The sequence below is a fragment of the Mobula birostris genome, chromosome 1 (genome assembly GCF_030028105.1).
Source record: "Mobula birostris isolate sMobBir1 chromosome 1, sMobBir1.hap1, whole genome shotgun sequence".
In the NCBI taxonomy this organism is placed as follows: domain Eukaryota; kingdom Metazoa; phylum Chordata; class Chondrichthyes; order Myliobatiformes; family Myliobatidae; genus Mobula; species Mobula birostris.
In genome coordinates, this window is record NC_092370.1 from 129,727,006 (window position 1) to 129,752,568 (window position 25,563).

At 43.3% G+C, this 25,563-nt stretch overlaps 1 protein-coding gene across 4 annotated transcripts in view; it reads right to left on the reverse strand.

Moving 5' to 3' along the window:
* Positions 1-25,563, reverse strand: part of grhl2b (grainyhead-like transcription factor 2b) — a 174,779-nt gene that overhangs the window by 144,391 nt on the left and 4,825 nt on the right. For 2 of the 4 annotated variants that reach the window (XM_072272240.1, XM_072272418.1), the window contains exon 2: positions 64-253. The exons of 1 other annotated variant lie outside the window; for it this stretch is intronic. In XM_072272240.1, the coding sequence (XP_072128341.1) occupies positions 64-253 (190 nt within the window). The remainder of the gene's footprint in view (positions 1-63; positions 254-25,563) is intronic. One more of the 4 variants, XM_072272325.1, reaches the window with a different exon arrangement.

Here is a 25,563-nt window from a genome sequence, read left to right on the forward strand (position 1 = left end):
AGCCGCTTGGGTTCAGAAGAGCAGACTGGATGGAGAACACCATCTAGTATGAAGCTGGCAAACCTTGTAGTAGTCATAAAGTAATCCTAAGGCAGCAGCACTATCTTCATCACCATTAATGCTCATCATCGCTTTTGTGGCAGCTGTCAAAGGGTTTTCAAGATATGACTTCCAGGCCTCATCTTCACTGGTATAGGCACGTCTGGGATGGAAGTTTGAGTCATTCTGTAGTACTACCACCAGGCGCTTGCTGCTGCCAAAGGAAGAGAATCAATCTGGTTACTGTTTGGTGCTGACTCGAGCAGATATCAGAAGGAAAATGACAGATCAGTGGCCATAGTAATAGACCAGGATCAATGGTCAATCAGAGTTTCAAACAGAAAGGTGTGAAACTAAATTCAATAAACTTAGTAACTTAGAGGCTGGCATCAAAAGAAGAAAGATTACCATGGAAGCTGCCAGGGTGCATAAAAATCCACAAGTTCATCAAAGTTCTTCAGGGGAAACTTATGACTCCAAAACGAGGAGCCAAACTACTCAGATAAACACAATTGCAGTCATTTCTCAGAATGACCAAAAGCTGGTAATGAGTGTGCAAACCTAGAACTTTAAAAAAAAAGATGTGAAGTCTCCTACAGCACCACTCCATGAAAGAGTTAGATACTTGTAGCCTGGTGGTTTCAGATCCATCATCACTAATTAATAAAATTATACTTGATTGCTAACTATAGAAATAAGATTAAGTAAAACCATCTGTTGTACAATATATCAAAGTTAAACACAGATCAAATACATTCAATGGCCACTTCATTAGGTACAGGAATGGAACCCAGTGTCATCTTCTGCTGCACATTCAGAGATGAACTTGTGTGCACCACTGTCGTAACGTGTGTTTATTTGAGTTACTGTCACCTTGAACCAATAAAGCCATTCTCTTCTGACCTCCCTCATTAACAAGACGTTTTCAGCCGTAGATCTGACGCTCACTGGACGTTTTTTGTTTTTCGCACCATTCTCTGTAAACCCCAGAGACTGCTGTGCATGGAAATCCCAGGAGATCAGCAGTTTCAGAGATACTCAAACCACCCTGTCTGGCACCAACAGTCATTCCATGGTCAAAGACACTTAGGTCATATTTCTTCCCAATTCTGCTGTTTGGTCTGAACAAAAACTAAATCTCTTGATCATGTCTGCATGCTTTCATGCATTGAGTTGCTGCCACATGATTGACTGATTAGATATTTGCATGAACGAGGTGTACAGGTATATCTAATAAGGTGGCCGCTGAGTATATGTTCGGCTTAATTCACTGAAACTGGCATACTCTTGGATGCCAGTTACTTAATAATATCATTATGTTGATTAAAAACACCTTCCCTCTCAGTACCATTGGTCTCAGTGTAGAAGTGACTGGCTGAACAGTTTTACATTTATCTTAAAGGTTAGCACCATGACAGAAGGAAGATCACTGGAGGTTATGTGCAGTAATACAGTGGAAAAGATTGAGGAAAGTGCTAGGGTATTGAACAAACCTTTTTGACTCTAGCCTCCAATGCAGTTTGGTTAAGGTCATAGCTTGTACGGCATTGTTTAGTAGATATAAAAAAGAATTTCTGTATTTGACAGAGGGAGGGTAATGTTCTTATGCCTAGCCTTCTTCCCCTGTCATCCGATTTCTAAATGTTCATTGAATCCATAAACAGTACCTCACTTTTTTTTTCTGTTTTTGCACTATTTTTAATTTAATTATTTTATATACATGCATATTGAATTGAATTGACTTTATTTAATTTATTTATGTAATTATGTATTTATGTATTTACTTATTTAATTAATTTGCTTTTTTTGTAATTGATTTATTTATTTTTCTACAGTTGTATACAAAAGTTTGGGCACCGTTGGTCAAAATTTCTGTCACTGTGAATAGCTAAGCGAGTAAAAGATGAACTGATTTCCAAAAGGCATAAAGTTAAAGGTGACACATTTCTTTAATATTTTAAGCAAGAAAACTTTATTTCCATCTTTTACAGTTTCAAAATGACAAAAAAGAAAGAGGGCCCAAAGCAAAAATTTGGGCACCCTGCGTGGCAGTACTTAGTAATACCCCCTTTGGCAAGTATCACAGCTTGTAAGCACTTTCTGTAGCCAGCCAAGAGTCTTTCAATTTTTGTTTGGGGGACTTTCGCCCATTCTTCCTTGCAAAGGGCTTCTAGTTCTGTGAGATTCTTGGGGGCTGTCTTGCATGCACTGCTCTTTTGAGGTCTATCCACAGATTCTTGATGATGTTTAGGTCAGGGGACTGAAGGCCATGGCAAAACCTTCAGCTTGCACCTCTTGAGGTAGTCCATTGTGGAATTTGAGGTGTGTTTAGGTTCATTATCCTGTTGTAGAAGCCATCCTTTTTTCTCCAAACATACCCTGTCACAATGGGGGGGGGGGGGCTTTGGGAGCAAGGGTGGACCCAAATGCAAGACACATCTTGTGAGGTTACTTAGATTTAGTTTATTGTTTGATACCAGGAGAGCTAGGCAGGAGCAGGAGTAGCAAACTGGACAAGGACTCAGGACTACTACTAGGCTGGGACTCGGAATTGGATCCCAGAACTACAGGAGACATGAAGAGGCTAGGGTATGGACTCCGAGCCAGAGACTGGGCAAGGACCCAGTACCTGGGTCTTGCCTCTGGCTCAGATCCCAGAACCAGGCAAGGACATGACATGGGCTAGGGAGAGGAGGAACATGGGAAGACACAGCCTCGGTCTCGGGAGAGCAGGTACACGTAACCATGGACACATACACAGAACACAAAGCCGGGACCCCTCCTTGGGAACAGGACATAGGGCCGGGTCTCACACATAGAACAGAGAGCCAGGACCCCTTCTTGGGTACAGGACATCGGGCCGGGACTCATGACCCCCGCGGGGCAATGGCAAGATGGCCTGACTTACCCCATGGAGGTGAGGACAAGACAAGGCAAGACGGCCTGACTTACACCACGGAGGTGAGGACAAGACAAGACAAGACATGACCCCCCACGGAGCAACAGCAAGATGGCCTGACTTACCCCACGGAGGCGAGGACAAGACAAACACCAAAGAACAAGACAGTTCCTATCTAGCTCCAGCGATAGAACTAGACCGAGGTGCAGGCGAGGGCTACAGACGAGGGCTAGGGGCGAGAGGGGCAGAGAAGGGATTCAGACGGGGGGGTAGGACAGGAATCACAGACCACCAGGGCCAGGACTTGACTAGGTACTCGGATGCTGCCAGGGCCAGGGCTTGACTTGGTACTCGGATGCCGCCAGGACCAGGACTAGGACTTGGACGTGCTACTTGAATGCCGCCGGAGCCAGGACGTGGTACTTGGAACCTCCGGATAGTGGTGAGCTCTAGACTCAGCCCAGGAACAGTAGACAGCGGCTCCTGATTTCCTCCGGCGGGTTAACTGACGGACCCACCTTGATGAGGAAACTTTGCAGGCTTGCTTCGGCAAGGTAACTGGACAGGGTTGATCCGGTGAGGAAGGGCGAATTACTGGCACTCATTTCAGCAGAGACCAGGCTTGCTCCGGCCAGATGACGTCGGTACACCGTACCTTTGATGACTTTGCAGACGCTCCTGTGCCGAACGGCTGAAAGCCGGAGACTATAAACTACCGGTTCAGCCGAGTGTTAATTGCCTCTAATCACCAAAGCCGAGGGACACGGGAAAACAGGGAATCAACAGTCCAGATCGTAACATAAACAAGGTAAATTTAAAGGGACCCCGATCCGGACCATGACATACCCTTGCTCATTGCGGCCAAAAAGTTCTATTTTAACTTCATCAGTCTACAGGACCTGTTTCCAAAATGCATCAGGCTTGTTTAGATGTTCCTTTGAACCTTTTGAATAGAACCTTCTGGCCGCAATGAGCAAAGGTATGTTTGGAGAAAAAAGGGTGCAGAATTTCATGAAAAGAACACCTCTCCAACTGTTAAGCACAGGTGGGGATCGGTCATGCTTTGGGCTTGTGCTGTAGCCAGTGGCACAGGGAACATTTACTGGTAGTGGGAAGAATGAATTCAATTAAATACCAGCAAATCCTGGAAGCAAACTTCACACCATCTGTAAAAAGGCTGAAGATGAAAAGAGGATGGCTTCTATAACAGGATAATGAACCTAAGCACACCTCAAAATCCACAATGAACTACCTCAAGAGGTGCAAGCTGAAGGTTTTGTCATGGCCCTCACAGTCCCCCGACCTAAACATCATCAAGAATCTGTGGATAGACCTCAAAAGAGCAGTGCATGCAAGACAGCCCCCAAGAATCTCACAGAACTAGAAGTTTTTTGCAAGGAAGAATGGGCAAAAATCCCCCAAACAAGAATTGAAAGACTTTTGGCTGGCTACAGAAAGCACTTACAAGCTGTGATGCTTACCAAACGGGGTGTTACTAAGTACTGCCATGCAGGGTGCCCAAACTTTTGCTTCGGGCCCTTTTCCTTTTTTGTTATTTTGAAACTGTAAAAGATGGAAATAAAAATGTTTTCTTGCTTAAAATATTAAAGAAATGTGTCATCTTTAACTTTATGCCTTTCAGAAATCAGTTCATTTTTTACTCACTTAGCTATTCACAGTAACAGAAATTTTGACCGGGGTACCCAAACTTTTGCTTGCCACTGTATATTTATCATGCATTGCATTTTACTGTTGTTTTAAATTTCATGACACGTGTCGACAATATTAAAGCTGATTCTGATTCTAACTTTTGTCAGCATAGCTAATTAGAACCAACGGAGATGACTTATGTCTGGAAGTGAGGAATATTAAAACCACAAATCCACAACCAGTAAATCTCAGCGAAATTGGAGGAAAAGAAGAAAAATTATTAATTAAAAATGTCACAAAGCTTTGCTACATTAATTTAAGAACTGTTTTGTTTTACTAAATGGTTGGAGGCAGCCCTAGCATGGCCCAACATTGAGGACATCTTCAAAAGGTAATGCCTCATGATGGCGACATCCATCATTACGAATCTTTCCCATCCAGGACACACTCTCTTCTCATTACTACCATCAAGGAGGAGGTACAGGAGTCTGAAGACACACACTCAACATTTTAGGAACAGCTTCTTCCCCTCTGCCACCAAATTTCTGACCAGACCATGAACACTACCTCAGTTTTTGCTCTCATTTTTGCACTAATTCAATTTTTTTATATTTATTGTAACTGACAGTATTTTTTAATGTTTTGCACTGTATTGCAGCAGCAAAACAACTTAGGTCAGTAATAATAAAGCTAATTCTGAATATATTTTTAAAAATTGCAATAAAAATCTATTTTAAAAAATTGTAACTCCGATACTGCAATGTTTCAGAGTCAGGACTGAACGTGACCTTGAATTTTTATTGGAGCTTTACTCAAAAGTGAGTACCAACAATGTACCCAAAGTACAAACCTAATATGCACCTTCAGAGCCATTTGTGGACTGTTCCTTTCCAACCTAATGTGCTCACAAAAAAACACCTAGGTTAATAAATGAAGCAGTGCTGCATTATCAGGGGCAATCTTATAGATGTAGGATGCAGCCTTCCTCCAGACAGAGGCATTAAAATGAAGCAAACTTTGGTCTCCCAGGAGAGCTCCACAACACATATTTGAACAAGAGGAGAGTTACGTACAGCATCCAGTCACTACATCTCTCCAAATTAACATTATTAGAACAGGTGATTTGCTGTTTGAGAGGACTAAAGGTGTGCAAGTTGACATTTCTTACACCTCAGTGTGGCTCTGCCCAGCACGATGGGCATTGCTAGGTTAGTGCCGGAACGTGTGGCAACACTTGCTTAGGCCGTGTTGGTTGTTTACGCAAACAATGCATTTCACTGTATGTTTTAATGTACGTACATGTGATAAATAAGTCTGAAAATGAACCAGAAATGAACTTCATTCTAGTTTGGGTGGCACAGAGATGCAGCCAGTAGAGCCACTGCCTTGTAGAGTGTCAGAGATCCTGGGTGTTGTGCAAACTCCACACATTATATTCTTTCTGCAACCACAAGAAGTTCCTCTGGGTTTTATGGTTTTCTATCAAGTCCTAGAGGCCTGCTGGTTGGGAGATTAACTGGCCACTGTACACTGCCCCTAATGTTCAAAGTTCAAAGAAAATGTATTATCAAAGGACACATATGTCACCGTATACTAATCTCAGGATGGTATATGGTGGCATATACGATTGTACATTGATAATTTTTTTTAAAAGTCATTCAAAGTAGAACAGAGAAATAAAAGGTTCAAAGGTTCATTTTATTTTCAAAGTATGCATGTACACTACAACTCTGGTGCTTGCCTACTCCAGATAGCCATTAAATACAGAAAGACCATAGGCATTGATGAAAGAAAAGTTATCAGCTCCCCCCCAACTGGCATGCAAATGAAAAGAAACAGAACTTGTAGACCCCAAAATCTCCCCCACCTTGCTTGCAGCAAAAAACAGCCACAATAACAATCAACACCTTGCCGACACATATCAATCCTCGACCCCCTCACTGACAGAAAAGAATAGCAACAGTAGCTTCAAACCCCCAACCCCCACCTTACATACAAAAAATTAGCAGATCACCCACCAACTGTCCACAAGAAAGAAAACACCAAAAAACTGAAGGAAACCAATATAAAATACAGTCCATTAATGACATAAATCTCAGAATATGAGAAACGCCTTTTCATCTGCATACGAGGAAAGCAGCCGCACGAACTCAGCCTTCCGCGAAGCGTGACTACTAGCCTGGGTCCGAACGCTGCCGGTCCAGCTGCTGACTGTCTGTTGGGAGCCATCGCTGACCTCCTATGCATTCACCTTGACGCTTCAAGATGGAGTCACTCATGACCCTGTGCCTCGACTCTGTGTTTTTGGACCTTTTCAGCACCCGTCCCTGATTTGCACAAGGCAGCTCTCCGGACACAGCACAGCGCTGGATCCTTCGAATGAGATTCAAAACACAAGAACATAAGAAATAGGAGCAAGAGTAGGTCAACTGGCCCATCGAGCCTGCTCCGCCATTCAATAAGATCATGGCTGATCTGACTATGGATTCACCTCCACCTACCTGCCTTTTCCCCATAACCCTTAATTCCTCTACTATGCAAAAATCTATCCAACCGTGCCTTAAATATATTTACTGAGGTTGCCTCCACTGCTTCTTTGGACAGAAAATTCCACAGATTCACCACTCTTTGGGAAAAGCAGTTCCTCCTCATTTCCATCCTAAATATACTCCCCCAAATCTTGAGGCTATGCTCCTAGTTCTAGTTTCACCTACCAGTGGAAACAACTTTCCCTCCTCTATCTTTTCCACCCCTTTCATAATTTTATATGTTTCTATAAGATCTCATTCTTCTGAATTCCAGTGAGTACAGTCCCAGGCCACTCAATCTCTCCTCAAAATCTAACCCCCTCATTGCTGGAATCAACCTGGTGAATCTCCTCTGCATCGCTTCCAAAACCACTATATACTTCCTCAAGTAAGGAGACCAGAACTGCATGCAGTACTCCAGATGCAGCCTCACCAGTACTCTGTACAGTTGCAGCATAACCTCCCTGCTCTTAAATTCAATCCCTCTAGCAATGAAGGCCACATTCCATTTGCCTTCTTGATAGCCTGCTGCACCTGCAAACCAACCTTTTGCAATTTATGCACAAATACTCCCAAGTCCCTCTGCACAGCAGCATGCTGCTATCTTTTACCATTTAAATAATAATCTGATCTTCCGTTTTACCTTCCAAAGTGGATAACCTTGCATCTACCTACATTGTACCCCATTTGCCAGACCCTTGCCCCACTCACTTAATCTATCTATATCTCTCTGCAGACTCTCCATATCCTGTGCACAATTTGTTTTTCCACTCAATTTAGTATCATCAGCAAACTTAGATACATTACACTTGGTCCTCTCTTCCAGATTGTTAATGTATATGGTGAATAGATGCGGGCCCAGCACCAACCCCCGAGGCACACCGCTCATGAGACTGCCAACCAGAGTAGCACCCATGTATCCCAATTCTCTGCTGTCTATTAGTTAACCAATCCTCTATCCATGCTAATACATCACCCCAAACTCTATGCATCCTTATCTTATGGATAAGTCTTTTGTGTGGCACCTCGACGAATGTCCTCTGGAAAGCTAAGTAACCAATGTCCTTCTGTTCCTCTCTATCCACTGCACTCATTATATCCTCGAAGAACTCCAGTAAGTTTGTCAAACAGGACATGCCTTTGCTGAATCCATGCTGGGTCTGCCTGATGGATCCATTTTTTTTCCAGAAGTCTCACTATTTCTTCTTTAATGATAGCTTCAAACATTTTCCCAATTACAGCTGTTGAACTAACTAGCCTATAGCTACATGCTTTTTGCCTACATCCTTTTTTGAACAGTGGTGTGACACTTGCCTTCTTCCAATCTGCCAGGACCTGTCCAGAGTCCAGAAAATGTTGGTAAATTGTCTCCAAAGCCTCTGCCATTTCTTTCAGTACCCTGGGATGCATTCCATCAGGACCAGGGAACTTGTTTATCTTTAGGCCCACAAGTTTGCTAAGTACTACCTCTTTAGTGATAGCTATTGGATTTAGGTCCTAAGCTCCCATCGCATCCATAAAATCTCTGTGTTAGATGTGTTCTCCACCATGAAGTCTGACACAAAATAGTCATTCAGGGCCTCAGCCGTTTCCTCATTACCCAATATCAATTCCCCCTTCTTGTCCTCCAAGGGACCTATGTTCACTTTAGCCACCCTTTTCCGCTTTATATAATTATAAAAAACTTTTACCATCCGTTTTTATATTTTGTGCTATTTTATGTTCATAACCTATCTTCTTTTTCTTTATTGCTCACTTAGTGGTCCTTTGTTGCTTTTTAAAGTTTTCCCAATCTTCTAGTTTTCCACTACTTTTGGTGACTTTGTACACACGAGCTTTTAGCCTGATGCCTTCTTTATTTCCTTTGTTTTCCATGGCTGGCTCTCCCCACCCTCATTGTCCTGGCTTTTAACTGTAATATACTTATGTTGAGCACTGTGAAAAATCTCTTTGAAAGTCTTCCACTGTTCCTCAACCATCCCACCATACAGCCTGTGTTCCCAGTCTACCCTATCGAACTCCTCCCTCATCCCGTTGTAGTCTCCCTTGTTTAGGCATAATACACTGGTTTCAGATTGAACTACTGCATCCTCCATTTGTATGAGAAACTCAATCACTCTTTCCAAGATGATCCCTAACAACAAGATCACTAATTTTACCTGCCTCATTGCACAGGACCAGATCCAAGATAGCACGTTCCCTTGTAGGTTCAGTAACATGCTGTTCAAACCATCACGGATGCATTCTATGAAGTCCTCCTCAAGACTGCCTCAACCAACTTGATTCACTCAAAATCTATGTGCAAGTTTAAGTCCCCCACAACTTTACATTCCTCAGACATTTCTCAGTTTATTGCCTACTCCAACAGTTTTTGTAACACAAACAAGACAAAAAGAACAAGCAGAAGGCATAGAAAAAGTGAAATAATTAGAAGGATTTGTTATCTGAAAGATCTCACCCAAGGAATCGTTCACTGGTACCATCTTGATCAGTTAGTTTTTTTTAAACATAGAACGGAATCGATGAAAAACTACAAAAATTGCCGAACAACCAATGTGCAAAAAAAAAGATAAACTGCGCAAGACAAGTCACACCGGGAGTGAATTTTATTTGAGCCAATTAAAAGGAGGGAGGTGTGAGCAGAGCAGCCATTATTGGAGCAGCCCAGCGTTAGAGTGGGAGGCTTTGGCTCAACGGGTTTTGGCAAGAACAGGCTTGGGCAAGCACAGGTGGAGGTTCTAAGTAAGTTTCTAGTAAGTTCCCCCCCCCTCCCCCCGCTTTCTTTGCCTATTGGTACATAGCTAGTGCACTGAGAATGAGTGCAGAGTTAGTAGGATGTCCTTTGCGTGAGATGTGGGAACTCTGGAAGACCTCCAGTCTCCCTGGTAACTGCACCTGCACAAAGTGCACTCAGAGACCATGTTAAGGAACTGGAGCTGCAGCTCGATGACCTTTGGCTGATACAGGAGAATGAGGAGGTGATAGCTAGGAGGTATAGGGAGGTAGTCACCACTAAGTTGCAGGAGACAGATACGTGAGTGACTGTCAGCAGAGGGAAAGGAAATGTGCTGCCAGTGCAGAGTACCCATGTGGCTGTTTCCCTCAATAGTAAGTATACTGCTTTGGATACTTTTGGGGGTGCAATCTACTGGGGAGAAACTGCAGCAAGCAGGTCTCTGGCACCAAGTCTGGCTCTGTGCTTCCGAAGGGAAGTGGGGGGGGGGGGGGAGGAGGGGAAGAAGATTGCAGTAGTAATTGGGGATTCCATAGTTAGAAGAGCAGACAGAAGATTCTGTGGACATGAAAAAGAAACCCAGATGGTGTTTTGCCTCCCAGGTGCCAGGGTCAGAGATGTTTCAGATGAGGTCCACATTCTGAGGGAGGATGGTGAGCAACTCAGAAATCGTGGTACATGTTGGTACCAACGACATAGGTAGGAAAAGGAAGGAGGTCCTGAAGAGAGAACACAGCAAAATGGTAGCAATCTCTGGATTTGTGTCTGTGCACGCACCAGTGTGTGAAAGAATAGGATGATTTGGCAGGCAAATGTGTGGCTGAGGAACTGGTGTGGGGGGCAGGGTTCTGGATCATTGGGATCTCTTCTGAAGAAGCTAAGACCTGTACAAAAAGGATGAGTTCTATCTGAACCTGAGGGGTCCAATATCCTTGCTGGCAGGGTTGTTAGAACTGTTGGGGAGGGTTTAGATTAATTTGACAAAGGGATAGGAACCAGAATAATAGGGCTGGGCTGTTGGTATGCAACTAGATGCAGTGTATAGTGAGACTGTGATGAAGGACAGGCAGATGATAGGACAAGATTGCAGTCAAAGAAATGAGTTTAAGTGTAACATGGGAGCAAAATCAAAAAGGGTGATGAATACAGGACTGGAGGTGTTATATTTGCATGCACACAGTATATGAAATAAGGTAGGTGGTCTTGTAGTATAGTTCGAGATTGGCAGGTATGATATGGTGGGCGTCACTGAGTCATGGCTGAAAGAAGATCGTAACTGGGAGCCTGACAAGGAGACACATTGCATCGAAAGGACAGACAGGTAGGCAGAGGGGGTGGGGTGACTCAGTTGATAAAATAATGAAATCATATCCTTCAAAAGAGGTGACATGGGATTGGAAGATGTAGAATCCTTGTGGTTAGAGTTAAGAAACTGCAAGGACAAGAAGATCATCATGAGAGTTATATATAGGACGTTGAACAGTAGTCAGGGTATGGGATGCAAATTACAACAGGAGATAGAAAAAATAAGGGCAATGTTACAGTAGCAATGAGGGATTTCAATATGCAGGTAGATTTGGAAAATCAGGTTGGTGCTGGATCCCAAGAGAGGGAATTTGTATGATGCCTGCGAGATGGCTTTTCAGAGCAGCTTATAGTTGAGCCCATTAGAGGAAAGGCAATTTTGGACTGGTGCTTGTGTAAAGAATCAGATTTGATTAGGGAGCTTAACGTAACGGAACCCTGAGGAGGCAGTGACCATAATATGATAGAATTCACGCTGCAGTTTGAGAGGGAGAAGATAAAAGTCAGATGGCAGCAGGGAGAAGGGAGCATGGCCTGGAAGCTGGGGTCTATTATGATGGATGCTGCTTTCTTATGCCAGTGCTCAATGGTAGGTAGGATGGAGGAGTTGTTAAGTATCCCATGGAACAATGGAAGAGAATAGGAAAGTATTCTCTGGAGTCTGAGCCAACATTTATCTCTGCATTAGCATATCTACTGCTAATAAAATGGCCTTTATCACACTGTTGTTAGTGGGAGTTTCCTCTCTATAAAATGGCAGCTTGTATTTCTGCAGCAAGAGGGAAGCACTGTGACACAGAGATAATTAAACAGAAGCTGCTATGGGCCATGCCTGGAGATTACTTTAAACTCAGCCAGGGAAAAAAATATGGATCATCAGAATCAAACATTATCTCCCAAATTAACACACACACAAAATGCTGGAGGAACTCAACAGCGTCGATGGAGTGGAATAAACAGTCAACGTTTTGGGCTGACACCCTTCATCAGAACTGGAAATGGAGGAGGACAGAAACCAGAATTAGAAGATTGGTTGGTTGGGGGGGGGGGAAGGAGTACAAGCTGGCAGGTGATAGGTCAAAGCAAGTGAGGGGGAAGGGTGGATGAAGTGAGAAGCTGCGAGGTGATAGGTGGAAGTGGTAAAGGGCTGAAGGAGGAGGACTCGGATTGGAGATGGATAGTGGACCATGTGAGATAAGGAAGGAGGAGAGATACCAGAGGGGTGATGGGCAGAAGGGAAGGGGTAAAATGACAGCCAGGATGGGGAATGGAAAATTAGAGAGGGGGTGGGGAAGTTAGAGAAATCAAAATTCATGTTTTCAGTTTGGACGCTATCCTGGCAGAATATGAGGAGTTACTCCTCCAACCTGAGAGTGGCCTCATTATGGCAGTAGAGGCGGCCATAAACCAACATGTCGGAATGGGAAGGGGAATTAAAATAGCTGACTACCAGGAAGTCCTGCTTGTTATGGACCTTTCAAATGATCCAGAGAAAGTGAGCAAAGTCAAGGCTTATTGAGCAGGAGTTAGTTTAACAGACAATTTGCCTGATCTGTGCACATTTCTAGAATTATCTATTTGTGTTTTAGATTTTCAGTATCTATATTTTTGTATTTTATTTGCACTCAAACAACTATAAAAGACCACTGTTAAATGCAAAATGCTCTTCCACCCTTCCTCAAAAAGGCACTGATATGATGCTCCCAAGTAGTCATCTCCCATCGACGCAGTTCTGTATTTAGACAGTGAATACTGCCAAACTACTTGCAGAGGGTTGTTGGGAGCATGGGAGTGAGGGGGAGCTGGGGTGCAGGGTTGCAGGGTTGCAGTCTGGAAGAAAGGATAGCTGGCAATCACGTTGACGAGCCTTCCAGCTCCAGACCATGAATGGTCATCTTAACCCTGACGACAAAACGGACTGCAGATTCTAAAATCCGGAAAAACAACCTAAATACTGTCCAGGGAAAAAGTCTTGACATGAAACATCAGCTTACTTCTTTTTGCCTCACAGATAGTGCTTCACTCACTGAGTTACTTCAGAAACTCTGACCATTACTTTGAAATTATTCCCAGCCGAAGAAGCTGAGAATGGAGGTGGTACAGTAGTCGACAACTACAGAAACATGCATATAACTAGTAAAAGGTAGGTAAAAAAGCACTCCTACCATACTAGGCCTTCCTGAACTTCCTAACCTAGTCAAAGGCTTGTGTCCCCAGTGATTCTGCAGCATTCTAAAATGTTAACGACAAAAAATATTACCACCTGAGACATAAGCATCTAGAGATTCAGGATTGTTCACTGTCATTCTTCAGTATGCGATTCAAAAGAACAAATATAATTGTTACTCCAGATTCAATGCAGCATAAAAGTACACAATAAGCATAAAGAACACAATGAAAATAATAAATATAAAAGCAGTCCTATAAAACACAACGTATAGGTAAATGTTTGAGTGTAGCTATCTAAGGTACTTATCTGCTAGAGGGAAAATCATTGCAAACATTACCCAGTCAGCAAACTGCCTTTTCCAAAAGCTCCCTTCTGGAAAGCACTATCGGGCTATTAAAACAAAATCTTCATGTCATCTTAAAAGCTTCTTCCCCCAGGCAGTTAATCAGATCAACTATTCTAGTTAGACCGCCAGCCCCTCTATTAGCCCCATCTCTGCAATGCACTGTAAGCACATTAAACTACTTTTTATAATCCGGTTTACATTGCAAATACATGCTGGTGTTTATTTATTTGTGCACATTCATTCCATATCACTTCACCCCCCCCACACCCGCCAACCCTCCTACCTTCCCCCTCCCCTGGTTGCCAGCTTGTACTCCTTCCCCATCCCCACCCCCACCCCCAGCTTCAGCTTCTTATTCTTCTATGTGGTGGTGTGCTGGGGCTATGACATCAAGATGGGTAATGAAAACAGGCTCAGCAAACTGATTTGAAAGCCTGGCTCTGTCATAGGAGTCAAACTGGACACACTGGAGGCTATGGTAGAACAAAGGACCTGACGGAAAATCCTGGCAATTCTGGAGAATGTTTCTCACCCTCCGCATGCATAGCAAATACAAGCAACACAATAGAATCAATGAAAGACCGCACCCAGCAGGATGGACAAACAACCAATGTGCAAATACTAAAAAAAAGAAAAAACATTGAATATCGAGAACATGAGATTAAGAGTTCTTGAAGGTGAGTCCAAAGGTTGTGGGAACGGTTCAGGGATGGGGTGAGTGAAGCTATTTTCTCTAGTTCAGGAGCCTGATGGTTGAGGGGTCATAACTGTACCTGAACCTGCTGGTGTGGGTTGTGAGGCTTCTGTACCTCCTTCCTCATGGCAGCAGTGAGAAGACAGCATAGTCCGGATGTTGGGGTCCTTGATGATGGATGCTGCTTTCCTGCAACAGCACTCTGTGTAGATGCACTCAACGATGGGGAGCACGTTATCCGTGGTGGAACAGGAAAAACTTTTTCACCCAGTGAGTGCTGGATATATGGAATGCTCAGCCCCAGAAGGCTGTGGAGGCCAAGTCTCTGGATGCTTTCAAGAAAGAGATGGATAGAGCTCTTAAGGATAGCGGAATCAAAGGTTATGGGGATAAAGCAGGAACTGGATACTGATTGTGGATGATCAGCCATGATCACATGCTGGCTCAAAGGGCCGAATGGCCTACTCCTGCACCTATTGTCCATTGAAATGACATCTGCTATTATTCTGTTGTGACAGGAGGCAAATCGGAGTGAATTCAAGTCCTCTTCAGGGAGGAGTTGATATTTTTCATCACCAACATCTCTAAGCACTTCATCACAGTAGATGTAAGTGCTACTGGACAATAGATATTGAGGCAGGTTACCATGTTCTTCTTAGGCATCGGTACAATTGAGGCCTGCTTGAAGCTTATCCAGACGGAATACCAGGTGTTGCTCCTCCAACCTGAGAGTGGCCTCATTGCAGCAGTAGTGGAGGCCGTGGACTGACATGTCAGGATGGGAAAGGGGAGTAGAATTAAAGTGGGTGGCCACTAGGAGATACTGCTTTTTCTGGAGCACGGAGCGGAACAAGTGCCACACCTGCCCCCACACCTCCTCCATCACTACCACTCAGGGCCCCAAACAGTTCTTCCAGGTGAAGCAACAATTCACCCTTGTGTCTGTAGGGGTTATCTACTGTAACCGGTGCTTCTGGTGTGGCCTCCTGTATATTGGTGAGACTCAAGGTAGATTTGGAGACCACTTTGCTGAGTACCTATGCTTCGTCTGTCAGAAAAAGCAGGATCTCCCGGTGGCCACCCAATTCAATTCTACTTCCCATTCACATTCTGACACGTCAGTCCATGGCCTCCTCTACTGTCACAATGAGGCCACACTCAGGTTGGAGGAGCAACACCTTATATTCCATCTGGTTGCCTCCAACTTGATTTCTTGAACTTCTGGTAATGACCCCCCCCCCCCAGTACCTTCACCCTTCCTAATTCCCCATTTCCCTCTCTCCTTACCTGCCCATCACCTCCCTCTGGTGCTCCTCCCCCCCCCCTTCCTCCCATGGCTTTCTATCCTCTCCTATCAGATTCCCCCTTCTCCAGCCCTTTCACCAGTTGACTTCCCAGCTCTTTACTTTGCCCACCCCCCTCTCCCAGGCCTGCTGAATTCCTGCAGCCATTTTGCGTCTGATACTTGGATTTCCAGGATCAGCAGATTTTCTCCTGTCTGTGATCAAAAATGGCTGCAGAGAGTTGTAAGCTCGGCCAGCTCCAGCATGGACAGCAGCCTCCCAGCATCGCACACATCTTCAGAAGGCGATGCCTCGAAAAGGCAACATCTCCTAGTACAGGTATTCAGTGAATCTTGACCAAAGTTACAGCCTATGGCTTTTGGCAAAGGCACGAATGACAAGCCAGGTTCAAGAGAGGCTATAGAGCAAAAACCAAAATGTGATCTTTGAATTGGAAAACACTGAAGCAGATATATTACAACCATGAATTTTCAAGAGGAGATTTGAAATGTTGGAGTCATTGTGCACTACAGCACAGAAACAGTCCCTTTGGCCCATCTTGTCCATGCCGAACTATTATTATGCGTAGTTCCATCAACCTACACCCAAACCATAGCCCTCCACATCCCTCCCATCCATGTTGTTATTTAAACTGCTCTTAAATGTTGAAATTGAACCCGCATCCACCATTTCCTTTGGCAGCCCGTCTCGCACTCTCACCACCCTCTAAGTAGTTCCCCCCCTCAGGTTCCCCTTAAATATTTCACCTTTCAATCTTAACTTATAATCTCTAGTTCTAGTCTAACACAGCCTCAGTGGAAAAAAAAAGCTTGCCAGTGTTAACCCTATCTACACCACTCATAATTGTTTATGCCTCTATCAAATTTCCCCTCGTTATCCTACGCTCCAGGGAATAAAATCCTAACCGATGCAACCTTTCCCGATAACTCAGGTCCTCCAGTCCTGACAGCACCCTTGTAAATTTTCTCTGCACTCTTTCAATCTTATTGATACTGCTCCTGTAGGTAGGTGACCAAAACTCCATCAATATTCCAGATTTGGTCTCACCATCTCATACAACTTCAACATAACATCACACACCAACATTTCATACAAAATCAACATAGCATCCCAACTCCAGTACTCAGTACTCTGACATATGGAATTCCAGGTTCAATTACATTGCATGGAATTGTTGTTATTTTATTGCAAACCACTGACTCAGTACAGCTGCCTTGCCCTTTCCTTGCACTGCTAGCTTGCTGGATCCAGGACCTACTGAAAAACTCAATTTCTATCATTTTTGTTGGGCAAGGTTTCAACCTTCACCACCACTCTCGGAGGAAGTTAACTCACACTGGCACAGTTCCATTGTTACTGACTACACCAATTTCCTTATCACACACCACATCACAGGTAATTTAGCAAAGCTAATTCACCTGTCTACACATAGGAAGAAACCAGAGTGATTGGAAGAAAGCCACACAGGTACAGGGAGAATGGGCAAGCTCCATGCAAAAGAGACGAGGGATCAGGATGAAGCTTGGAAATTGGTTATCTGTGGCATTAGTATCTGCTGCACACGTTATGTCACCTAACAGCAGATCTTGAGACAGCTCATCAAGGGTAAGTTTCTCTCCTGAATTTCTTTTAGACAAAAGAATCCACCTCTCAAGCGGCAAAGGGTTGCAATATATTCATCATCATTGTTCATGCTTCAGGATAGCACTGAGCTGCAATCTCCATCGATATCGCGGCCTAGACTTGTTTTCTTATAAGTTTGTGGGGATGGTTCTGGGGGCAGGGGGGGAAGTTAGGGATCAGGTGAAGTTTTAGGACAGGGATGTGGGGAGCTACAAATCAGATTAGGGTTTAGGGACAGGGATGCCCCCAGCATGTTCTTAGGTATGTTGATTGTTAACTGAAGTTACTTATTTCAAACTGAATCCAATCAACAAAAGACAAGGAAGATGCACACTACATGGCTAAACCTATTCTGATCTTTCTCTTCCAGACACACACACAGTAATAGGCAAAGAACACAAGTGGGGATCGTCACAGTAATTACAAATTTCACAAACTTAATTTCACTCCAGTTCAGATTTGATTAGATTAGTTTTATTTGTTATGTATTCCTTGAAACCTACAGTGAAGTGCGTTTTTTGTGTCAATGACCAACACAGTTCAAGAATGTGCTAGAGGCAGTTCAGTATCGCCATGCCCACAACTAATTAGCTCTGACTCATATGTCTTTGGAATGCAAGAGGGAAATGGAGAACCCGGAGGAAACCCATATGGTTATGGGGAGAACGTACACAGTAAGTAGCTGGCATTGTAAAGCATTACACTATGGTGCTCACAACAAATGCTCAGATTAATCCAATAAAGTGAAAACCATTACTTTAAATGAAACCGGCCACAACTATCTAAAAGTTCTATCTAAATAAAGTAATTTCTGAAGCAGTCATTTACTCTCCTGTTTTTTCCATTTATTAAACTGTAGTTTTAAAGCAAAAAAAAATGTAGAAGACCTTTTAAATCCACCTACCTGTCTTTACAGTTACTAACCATCAGCCACCGGGCTCCTGAACCAGCAGGGACAACTTCACTCTCCTCAGCTCTGAACCGATTCCACAACCTAAGGACTCTACAACCCATGTAGTCAGTATTATTCTTTTTTTTTTGTATGTGCAGTTTGTCTCCTTTAACACATCTTTGTGTGTAGATTTTCATTGATTCTATTGTATTTCTTTGTTCTACTTTGAATGCCTGCAAGAAAATGAATCTCAGGGTAATACATGGTGACATACAGTATATGCACTTTGATAATACACTTAGAGCTTTGGCTTCAACCACTGCTTCTGTAAGTCACATGAGAACAATGGACACAACTAGTCTTAATGAAAGACAGTAGCTGAGCTTCTAGAAATAAGTACCTCCCAGGTTACAGTGGGAAATAACCTATCAAAACTTCACCTCATCGATGCTGGCAGAAGGAAATTTCAAAGTGCAAAGTAAATGTATAGTCATACTCATATTTACTCATCTGTTCGTTATGTGCCTTGTCGTATGATGTAGGTAATCATGTCTTTCCATGACTATGATTGTTCTACAGAAGTGGTTTGCCTTTGACATCTTCTGAGCAGGGTCTTTACAAGATGGGTGACCTCAGCCATTATCAATATCTTCAGAGACGGTCTGCCTGGCATGCGTGGTCAAATAACCAGGACTTGTGATATGCGCCAATTGCTCACACAACCACAAACCACCCGCTCCCATGGCTTCACATGACCCTGAAGGTGGGGTGGGGTGCTAAGGAGGTGCTATACCTTGCCCAAGGGTGACTTGCAGGCTGGCAGAAGGAAAGAGCACCTTACACCTCCTTTGGCAGACACATTATCTCCATCCCGTCACCCAATTTACCATTATTTGATCATTTATTCACACACTCACTTAGTGTATGCTTGTGGTCCTCTGCTGTTGTAATCCATTCACTTCAAGGTTTGAAGTGTTATGCATTAGGAGATAATTTTCTGCACACCACTGTTATAATGCATGGTTATTTAAGTTACTGTTGCCTTCCTGTCAGCTTGAACCAGTCTGGCCATTCTCCTCTCACCTCTTTCATTAACAAGGTATTTTCACCCACAGAACTGCTGCTCACTGGTTGTTTTCTTGAGTTATGCACCCAGTCTCTGTAAACTTTAGAGACTATTTTGAGTGAAAATCCAAGGAGATCAGCAGTTTCTGAGATACTCAAGCCATTCCATCCAGCACCAATAATCATTCCATGGTCAGAGTCACTTAGATCACATTTCTTCCCCATTCTGCTGTTTGGTCTGAACATCTTGACCATGTCTACATGCTTTTATGCACTGAGTTACTGCCACATGATTGGCTGATTAGATATTTGCATTAACAAGTTACCAAATAAGTGCCCACTGAGTGTACATAGATCGTATATAAATACCAAACCTCTGCAGTTGGGCACCAATGAAATATTTTGAAATCAATCATTTTTCAAGAACAATTTACACCTATACCATTTCCTTACTTCCAAAAGGTTTTGCATCATTACTGGAAATACAGTTTTTAAAGTCGCAGCACTCTGCAAAACTCCCTGCAAGTTTAACTCGTCAGTTATGCCCACACGGGACAAAACAATCAAGACAAATGCCAGCATCAAACAGTGCTTGCATTTCCTAGAATTGACTAGGTTGATGCATACACAGGTAGTAGGGAGTGGAGCCAAAGATACAGATTTATTTATCACATGTACATACAGTAAACTCCGGTTGTATTAACAGCAAAAGTTCAAAGTTGAAAGTAAATTCATTAACAATGTACAATTATGTCACCATACCCTACCCTGAGATTCACTTTCTTGTGGAAATTCATAGTAAATAGAAAGAAATACAATAGAATCAATGAAAAACAACAGATGACAGAGACAGACAAACAATCAATATGCAAAAGATCACAAATTGTGCAAATACAAAAAGAAAAGAAAAATAATAAATAAATGAGCAATAAATATGGAGAACACATATGTTGCGTATAGTCCTTGAAAGTGAGTCCGTAGATTCAACAGTTCTCATTGTTGGAGCGAATGAAGTTATTCCCTCTGGTTCAGGACTGATGGTTGAGGGGTACTAACTGTTCCTGAACCCGGTGGTGTTGGACTTGAGACTCCAGTACCTCCTTCCTGATGGCAGCAATGTGTCATAAGGAGGTGGCTGGGAACAGATCCAAGTGCAAGACATAGACACTGAAGTACTAGGGACAGGACTAGGATACAGGGTGAGGGCTAGGACAAGGACAAGAAAACCGGGAAGCTGGAACAGGACTGGACAAGAGAGCTAGGAGCCTGGGCTTGGACTCTGAGCCAGAGACTGGACAAGGACCCAGAACCTGAGTTTTACCTCTGGCTCGGACCCCAGCACTAGGCAAGGACGTGACTTGGCTGGCAGGCAGGATGAGGCTGGAGTCTTCAGGCTTGAGGTGAGGCGAGGCTTGAGACTTGAGGCGAGTCTGGAGGCTGGAGACTTGAGGCGAGGCTTGGGGTCTTGAGGCGAGGCTTGGGGTGAGGCTCGAGTCTTGGGGTCTTGAAGCTTGGCTTGGGGCGAGGCTTGAGGCTTGGGGTCTTGAAGCTTGGCTTGGGGCGAGGCTCAAGGCTTGGGGTCTTGAAGCTCCTCCTCGGCAGGGCGCGGAACTCCTGGGCAGGGCACGGATCTCCACCCAACGGAGGCAGGGGACAGGAACGGACGGCACCAACCGTAGGTAACGGCAAGACGGCCTGACTTACCTGCCAGAGGCAAGGGGCAGGAAGGGACAGAACCAACTGCAGGGTAATGGCAAGGCGGCCTGACCTACCCGCGGAGGCAAGGGACAGGAAGGGAGCGAGGTACAGGGTGGCTCCAAGACAAGACTACAGGCAAGGCAAGGCAAGACAAGACAAGGCGAGAGTTACCAGCAAGACAAGGCAGGGCTTCAGGCGAGGAAACAGAAGGCGGGGAAGGGATACAAGGGGTAAGGACAAGAACAATCCAGCAGCCACGCCTTGGTTTCTGGAGGTATTTATGCAGCCAGCCCCAACAAGAATCAGCTACCTCAATTAGTGCTCAAGAGGAACAGAAACAGGGTAGACAGGAAAACCTGGAGCAAGGGTCGATGAACCGGACCATGAACCGGAATGCGGACATCACGGACCAGACCATGACACAATGAGAAGAGGGCATGGCCTGGATGGTGGTGGTCCATAACGAGACATGCTATTTTCTTGCAACAGTGCTCCTTACAAAGGTACTCAGTGGTAGGAACGGCTTTACCTGAGATGGACTGGGCCGTATTCACTACTTTTTTTTGCAGGCTTCTTTGTGCCATACCAGGTGCTTCCATGCCAGGCTATGATACAACCAGTCAGTATACTCTCCACCACACCTAGGAATTTAATGTTTCTGACTCTCTCCACCCCTGATTCCCTGATGAGGACTGGCTCGTGGGCCTCTGGTTTCCTGCTGCTTTTTGGTTTTGCTAACATTGAGTGAGAAGTTGTTGTGGGCAACATTCAGCCAAAATCACAGTCTCCCTCCTATATGCTGATTTGTCACCACCTTTGATTTGGCTGACGACAGTGGTGATGTCAGCAAACTTAAATGCTTAAACAAAACAACAACAGCAAAACAAGCCCCTTTCCCACCCTGCTGGGGCATACAATTCCACCCCGCCATAGTCTCTGACCACATTATAAATGTGCAAAGTGCATGCAGAGAGGTTTAACATGCTTCTTCAAGAGCATCTAATTTAAATTCCTGCGCACTCCCCTATCATTAGATAAGGAGCATTTGAAGCCAAATTCCACATTAACTGATGGAAGTTTGAGGTAACACCTTGACCAGACTTCAGTTGAGATCATATACATTGGCACAGGTCACATTCTGGGTCTGTACAGTTTAGTTTTGTGCTAATCCTTTACACTAGCTACTTAATAGAGGGCCCTAGCAGACTTAGCCTGATTCAGTTCTATGGACTAGGGCTTAACTCCATGCAGTTAACACCCATGGGAACACACCTCAATAAAGCTGTTGGACAGGAAGTAGAAAAATATGTCTCAGTTACCGTTCTATTACAAACAGAAAAGGACTCCTGGAGATTGAAGAACATTTGGCTAAAGTCCTAATCTCAACCGAAGAATATTGTTTCATAGTACGATTATGATAAGGATGGTCAATAATAAAAAAAATCACAATTCAACTATTGAGAAATCACTCAAAGTTCATTATAGCTCTCAAATGTTTTGTAAACAAATCCAAGGATTTCACAGTTACAATATTTAATTGGGAATGTAATCCACAATGAAACCATCATGATTTCCTAAAGTCAATGACAACTTTGCTTTTGCACTAGAATAGAACAATATTTCACCCCCATATATTGAAATTTAAAATCAAATGGATAAGCCAATCCTGCAAATTTATAGTTACTCTGATTGCATCCATTAAATCAACTCAAAGATCTCCCTTTACATCCTTTCATCACCACACTGCTGTTACGTTTTTACCTCCAAAATGTAAAAACTAATTAAAAGCAAAAACACAGAGCCAGGAATAATGGGTCTAGTTTCATTTTTACCTTAAGCAGGGTGCATTCGTATGACATGGTGGCATGATGACAGATGCCATTAACGTACTATTACATATAACCCATAATGAATTACTTAAACAAAGAATGCTTAATCAAACAATATATCTATAGTATTACTCAAATATCATTGAAATATTAAATACACAACTACAAGTTTCCCCAACTCTTCAACCATCAGGATAACTTCATTCACCTCAACTCTGAACTGATTCCACAACCTACAGACTTACTTTCAAGGACTCTACAACTCATGTTCTCAATATTACTTATTTATTACTATTATTCTTTTTTTCTTTTTTGCATTTGCACAATTTGTTGTCTGTTGCACATTGGTTGTTTGTCCACCTTTGTATGTTTTTCATTCATTCTACTGTATCTGTTATGAATGCCTGCAAGAAAATGAACCGCAGGGTAGTATATGGTAACATTTACTAAGAACTTTTTCCTTTTTATTCACTGGTCAGGCCTTGTGGCCCTTCTACACTCTGTGTCTTGAGAAACAAATTTAAACACTGTATTCAAGATATTATTTGCTTTGGAGATGATAAAATATTCAACTCTTCTGGTTAGAGAGATTAAGTTACTTTTTTAAGCTTTATTGACCAGCACTCCCCTCTAACTGAGCATTTTCCATACTCAGTCCACCAAAGTTCCTAATTCTCTTAATATAATACATAGATATTTACACATCCATTATTAAGTGCCCAAATACAGCATGTTACAATTACCTATATTAAATTCATTCACCACTCCTCTCCCAGTTTTGATTCAGTAGTTCGGAACTACTTCCTTGATATCATTGACCCTTCCAACTTATCTGGAAATTTGACCTGTTTTCATTGAATTTCTAAATGAATTAATTAAAGCATCCTATAACAAAGTCTTCCACTCTTCTTCAGCTAAACAGAACTTCTTCATTTTCTATCAGCGATCAATTTAAACAAATCATTCTCAAGTTTAACCCTGAATCACCTGTGGTCTTTACTTTTTATTTAGAGATACATTACGGTAACAGGCCCTTCCAGCCCAATGAACCTGCGCGGCCCAATTACACCCATGTGACCAGATAAGCTACTAACCTGTACGTCTTGGAATATGGGAGGAAACTCTGGGGAGAACATACAAACTCCTTACAGGCAGCAGCAGGTTGTTTGCACTGCAATGGTGTTCCACTAGCCACTATGCTACCTTGCCACCCTTGATCTGATGTATCAAATGAAATTGTTTTTGGAAATGTATGTACAAATGGATTCAACCTTGCCATTAAAAAATAATAAATACAACTGCAGTTCTTTGATAGACCTAAAACGTTATCTCTCTTCCCCCAAGGATGCTGTCTGAGCAACTGAGTATCCTATTTTTGTTCCTGATTTCCAGCGATTGCAGTAGTTTTCTTTCCAATCTCTAGGATTTTCCATTATCTACTTCTGAATAGAAAAGGGATAATCATTCATAAACCTCCCCTTCTGAATATGCACTCAGTGGTAACTTTATTTGATAGAGGAGTGGAACCCGGAGTGGTCTTCTCCTGCTGCAGCCTGTTCACTTTAAGGTTTGAGGTGTGCATTTAGAGATGATCTTCTGCACACCGCTGAGGCAAACTGTGGTTATTTGAGTTACGGGTGCTTTTCTGTCAGCTTGAACCAGTCTGGCTATTCTGCTCTAACCCCTCTCATTAACACAGCATTTTTGCCCACAGATCTGCCACTCACTGGAGGTTTTTGTATTTTGCACCATTCTGCATGAAAACCCCAGGAGATCAGCAGTTTCTGAGATACTCAAACAACCACACCTGGCACCAACAATTATTCCATGGTCAAAGTCACTCATATCACATTTCTTCCCCGTTCTGATGTTTGGTCTAAAAAACAACTGAACCTTTTGACTATGTCTGCATACATTAATGCATTGAGTTGCTGCTGTACGATTGTCCAATTAGATATTTGCATTAACAAGATGTACAGGTGTATGTAATGAAGTGGCCACTGTGTTTATATTATCTGCTACTACAATACTGATAATCTTTGTCTTCTCTGGATAAGCAACCTATTCATAGAGGACTAAGGTATAGACTAATTGGAGGTGAGGATTTGGGATAGTGACCATGTGGGGAAGGGCAATGGTGGCAACAGGAAAAATTCAGTTTCATTCATGGATGATCACCGGCTGGTGGCGTAGTGGCATCAGCGCCGGACTTAGGAGCGAAGGCTCCGGAGTTTGAACCCAGCTGGCTCCCCTGGCACGCTTTCCATCCGTGCTGGGTTGAGCATCGGAGCTAGCAACTCGACCTCGTAAAAGAGAAATTTCCTGATATAGAAACATCAACAGCAAAAAGTTCATGGCCTATGCTCCCCGTGAGTTTAAAAGGCGATTTCCTTTTTCCATGGATGATGCCCGTTTCCAGGTCATAGAACGTCTGATGTCCACACTAGTATCTTTCCTGTAATACCACGGCCTCTTATCTTGCTAAGCAGCCTCATGTGTGACATTGTGTCAAAGGCCTTCTGAAAATTCAAATATACAGCATCCATTGACTATCCTTTGTCTATCCTGCCTGTTATTTCCTCAAAGAATTCCGTCAGTTTTGTCAGACAGGATTTCCCCTTAAGGAGGTCTTGCTGACCTTGGTCTACATTATCATGCACCTCCAAGTATCCCAAAACCTCATCCTTAATAATGGATTCAAACATCTTCCCAGCCACTGAAGTCAGGCTAACTGGCCTATAATTTCTTTTCTTATGCCTACCTCCCTTCTTAAAGAATGGAGAGACA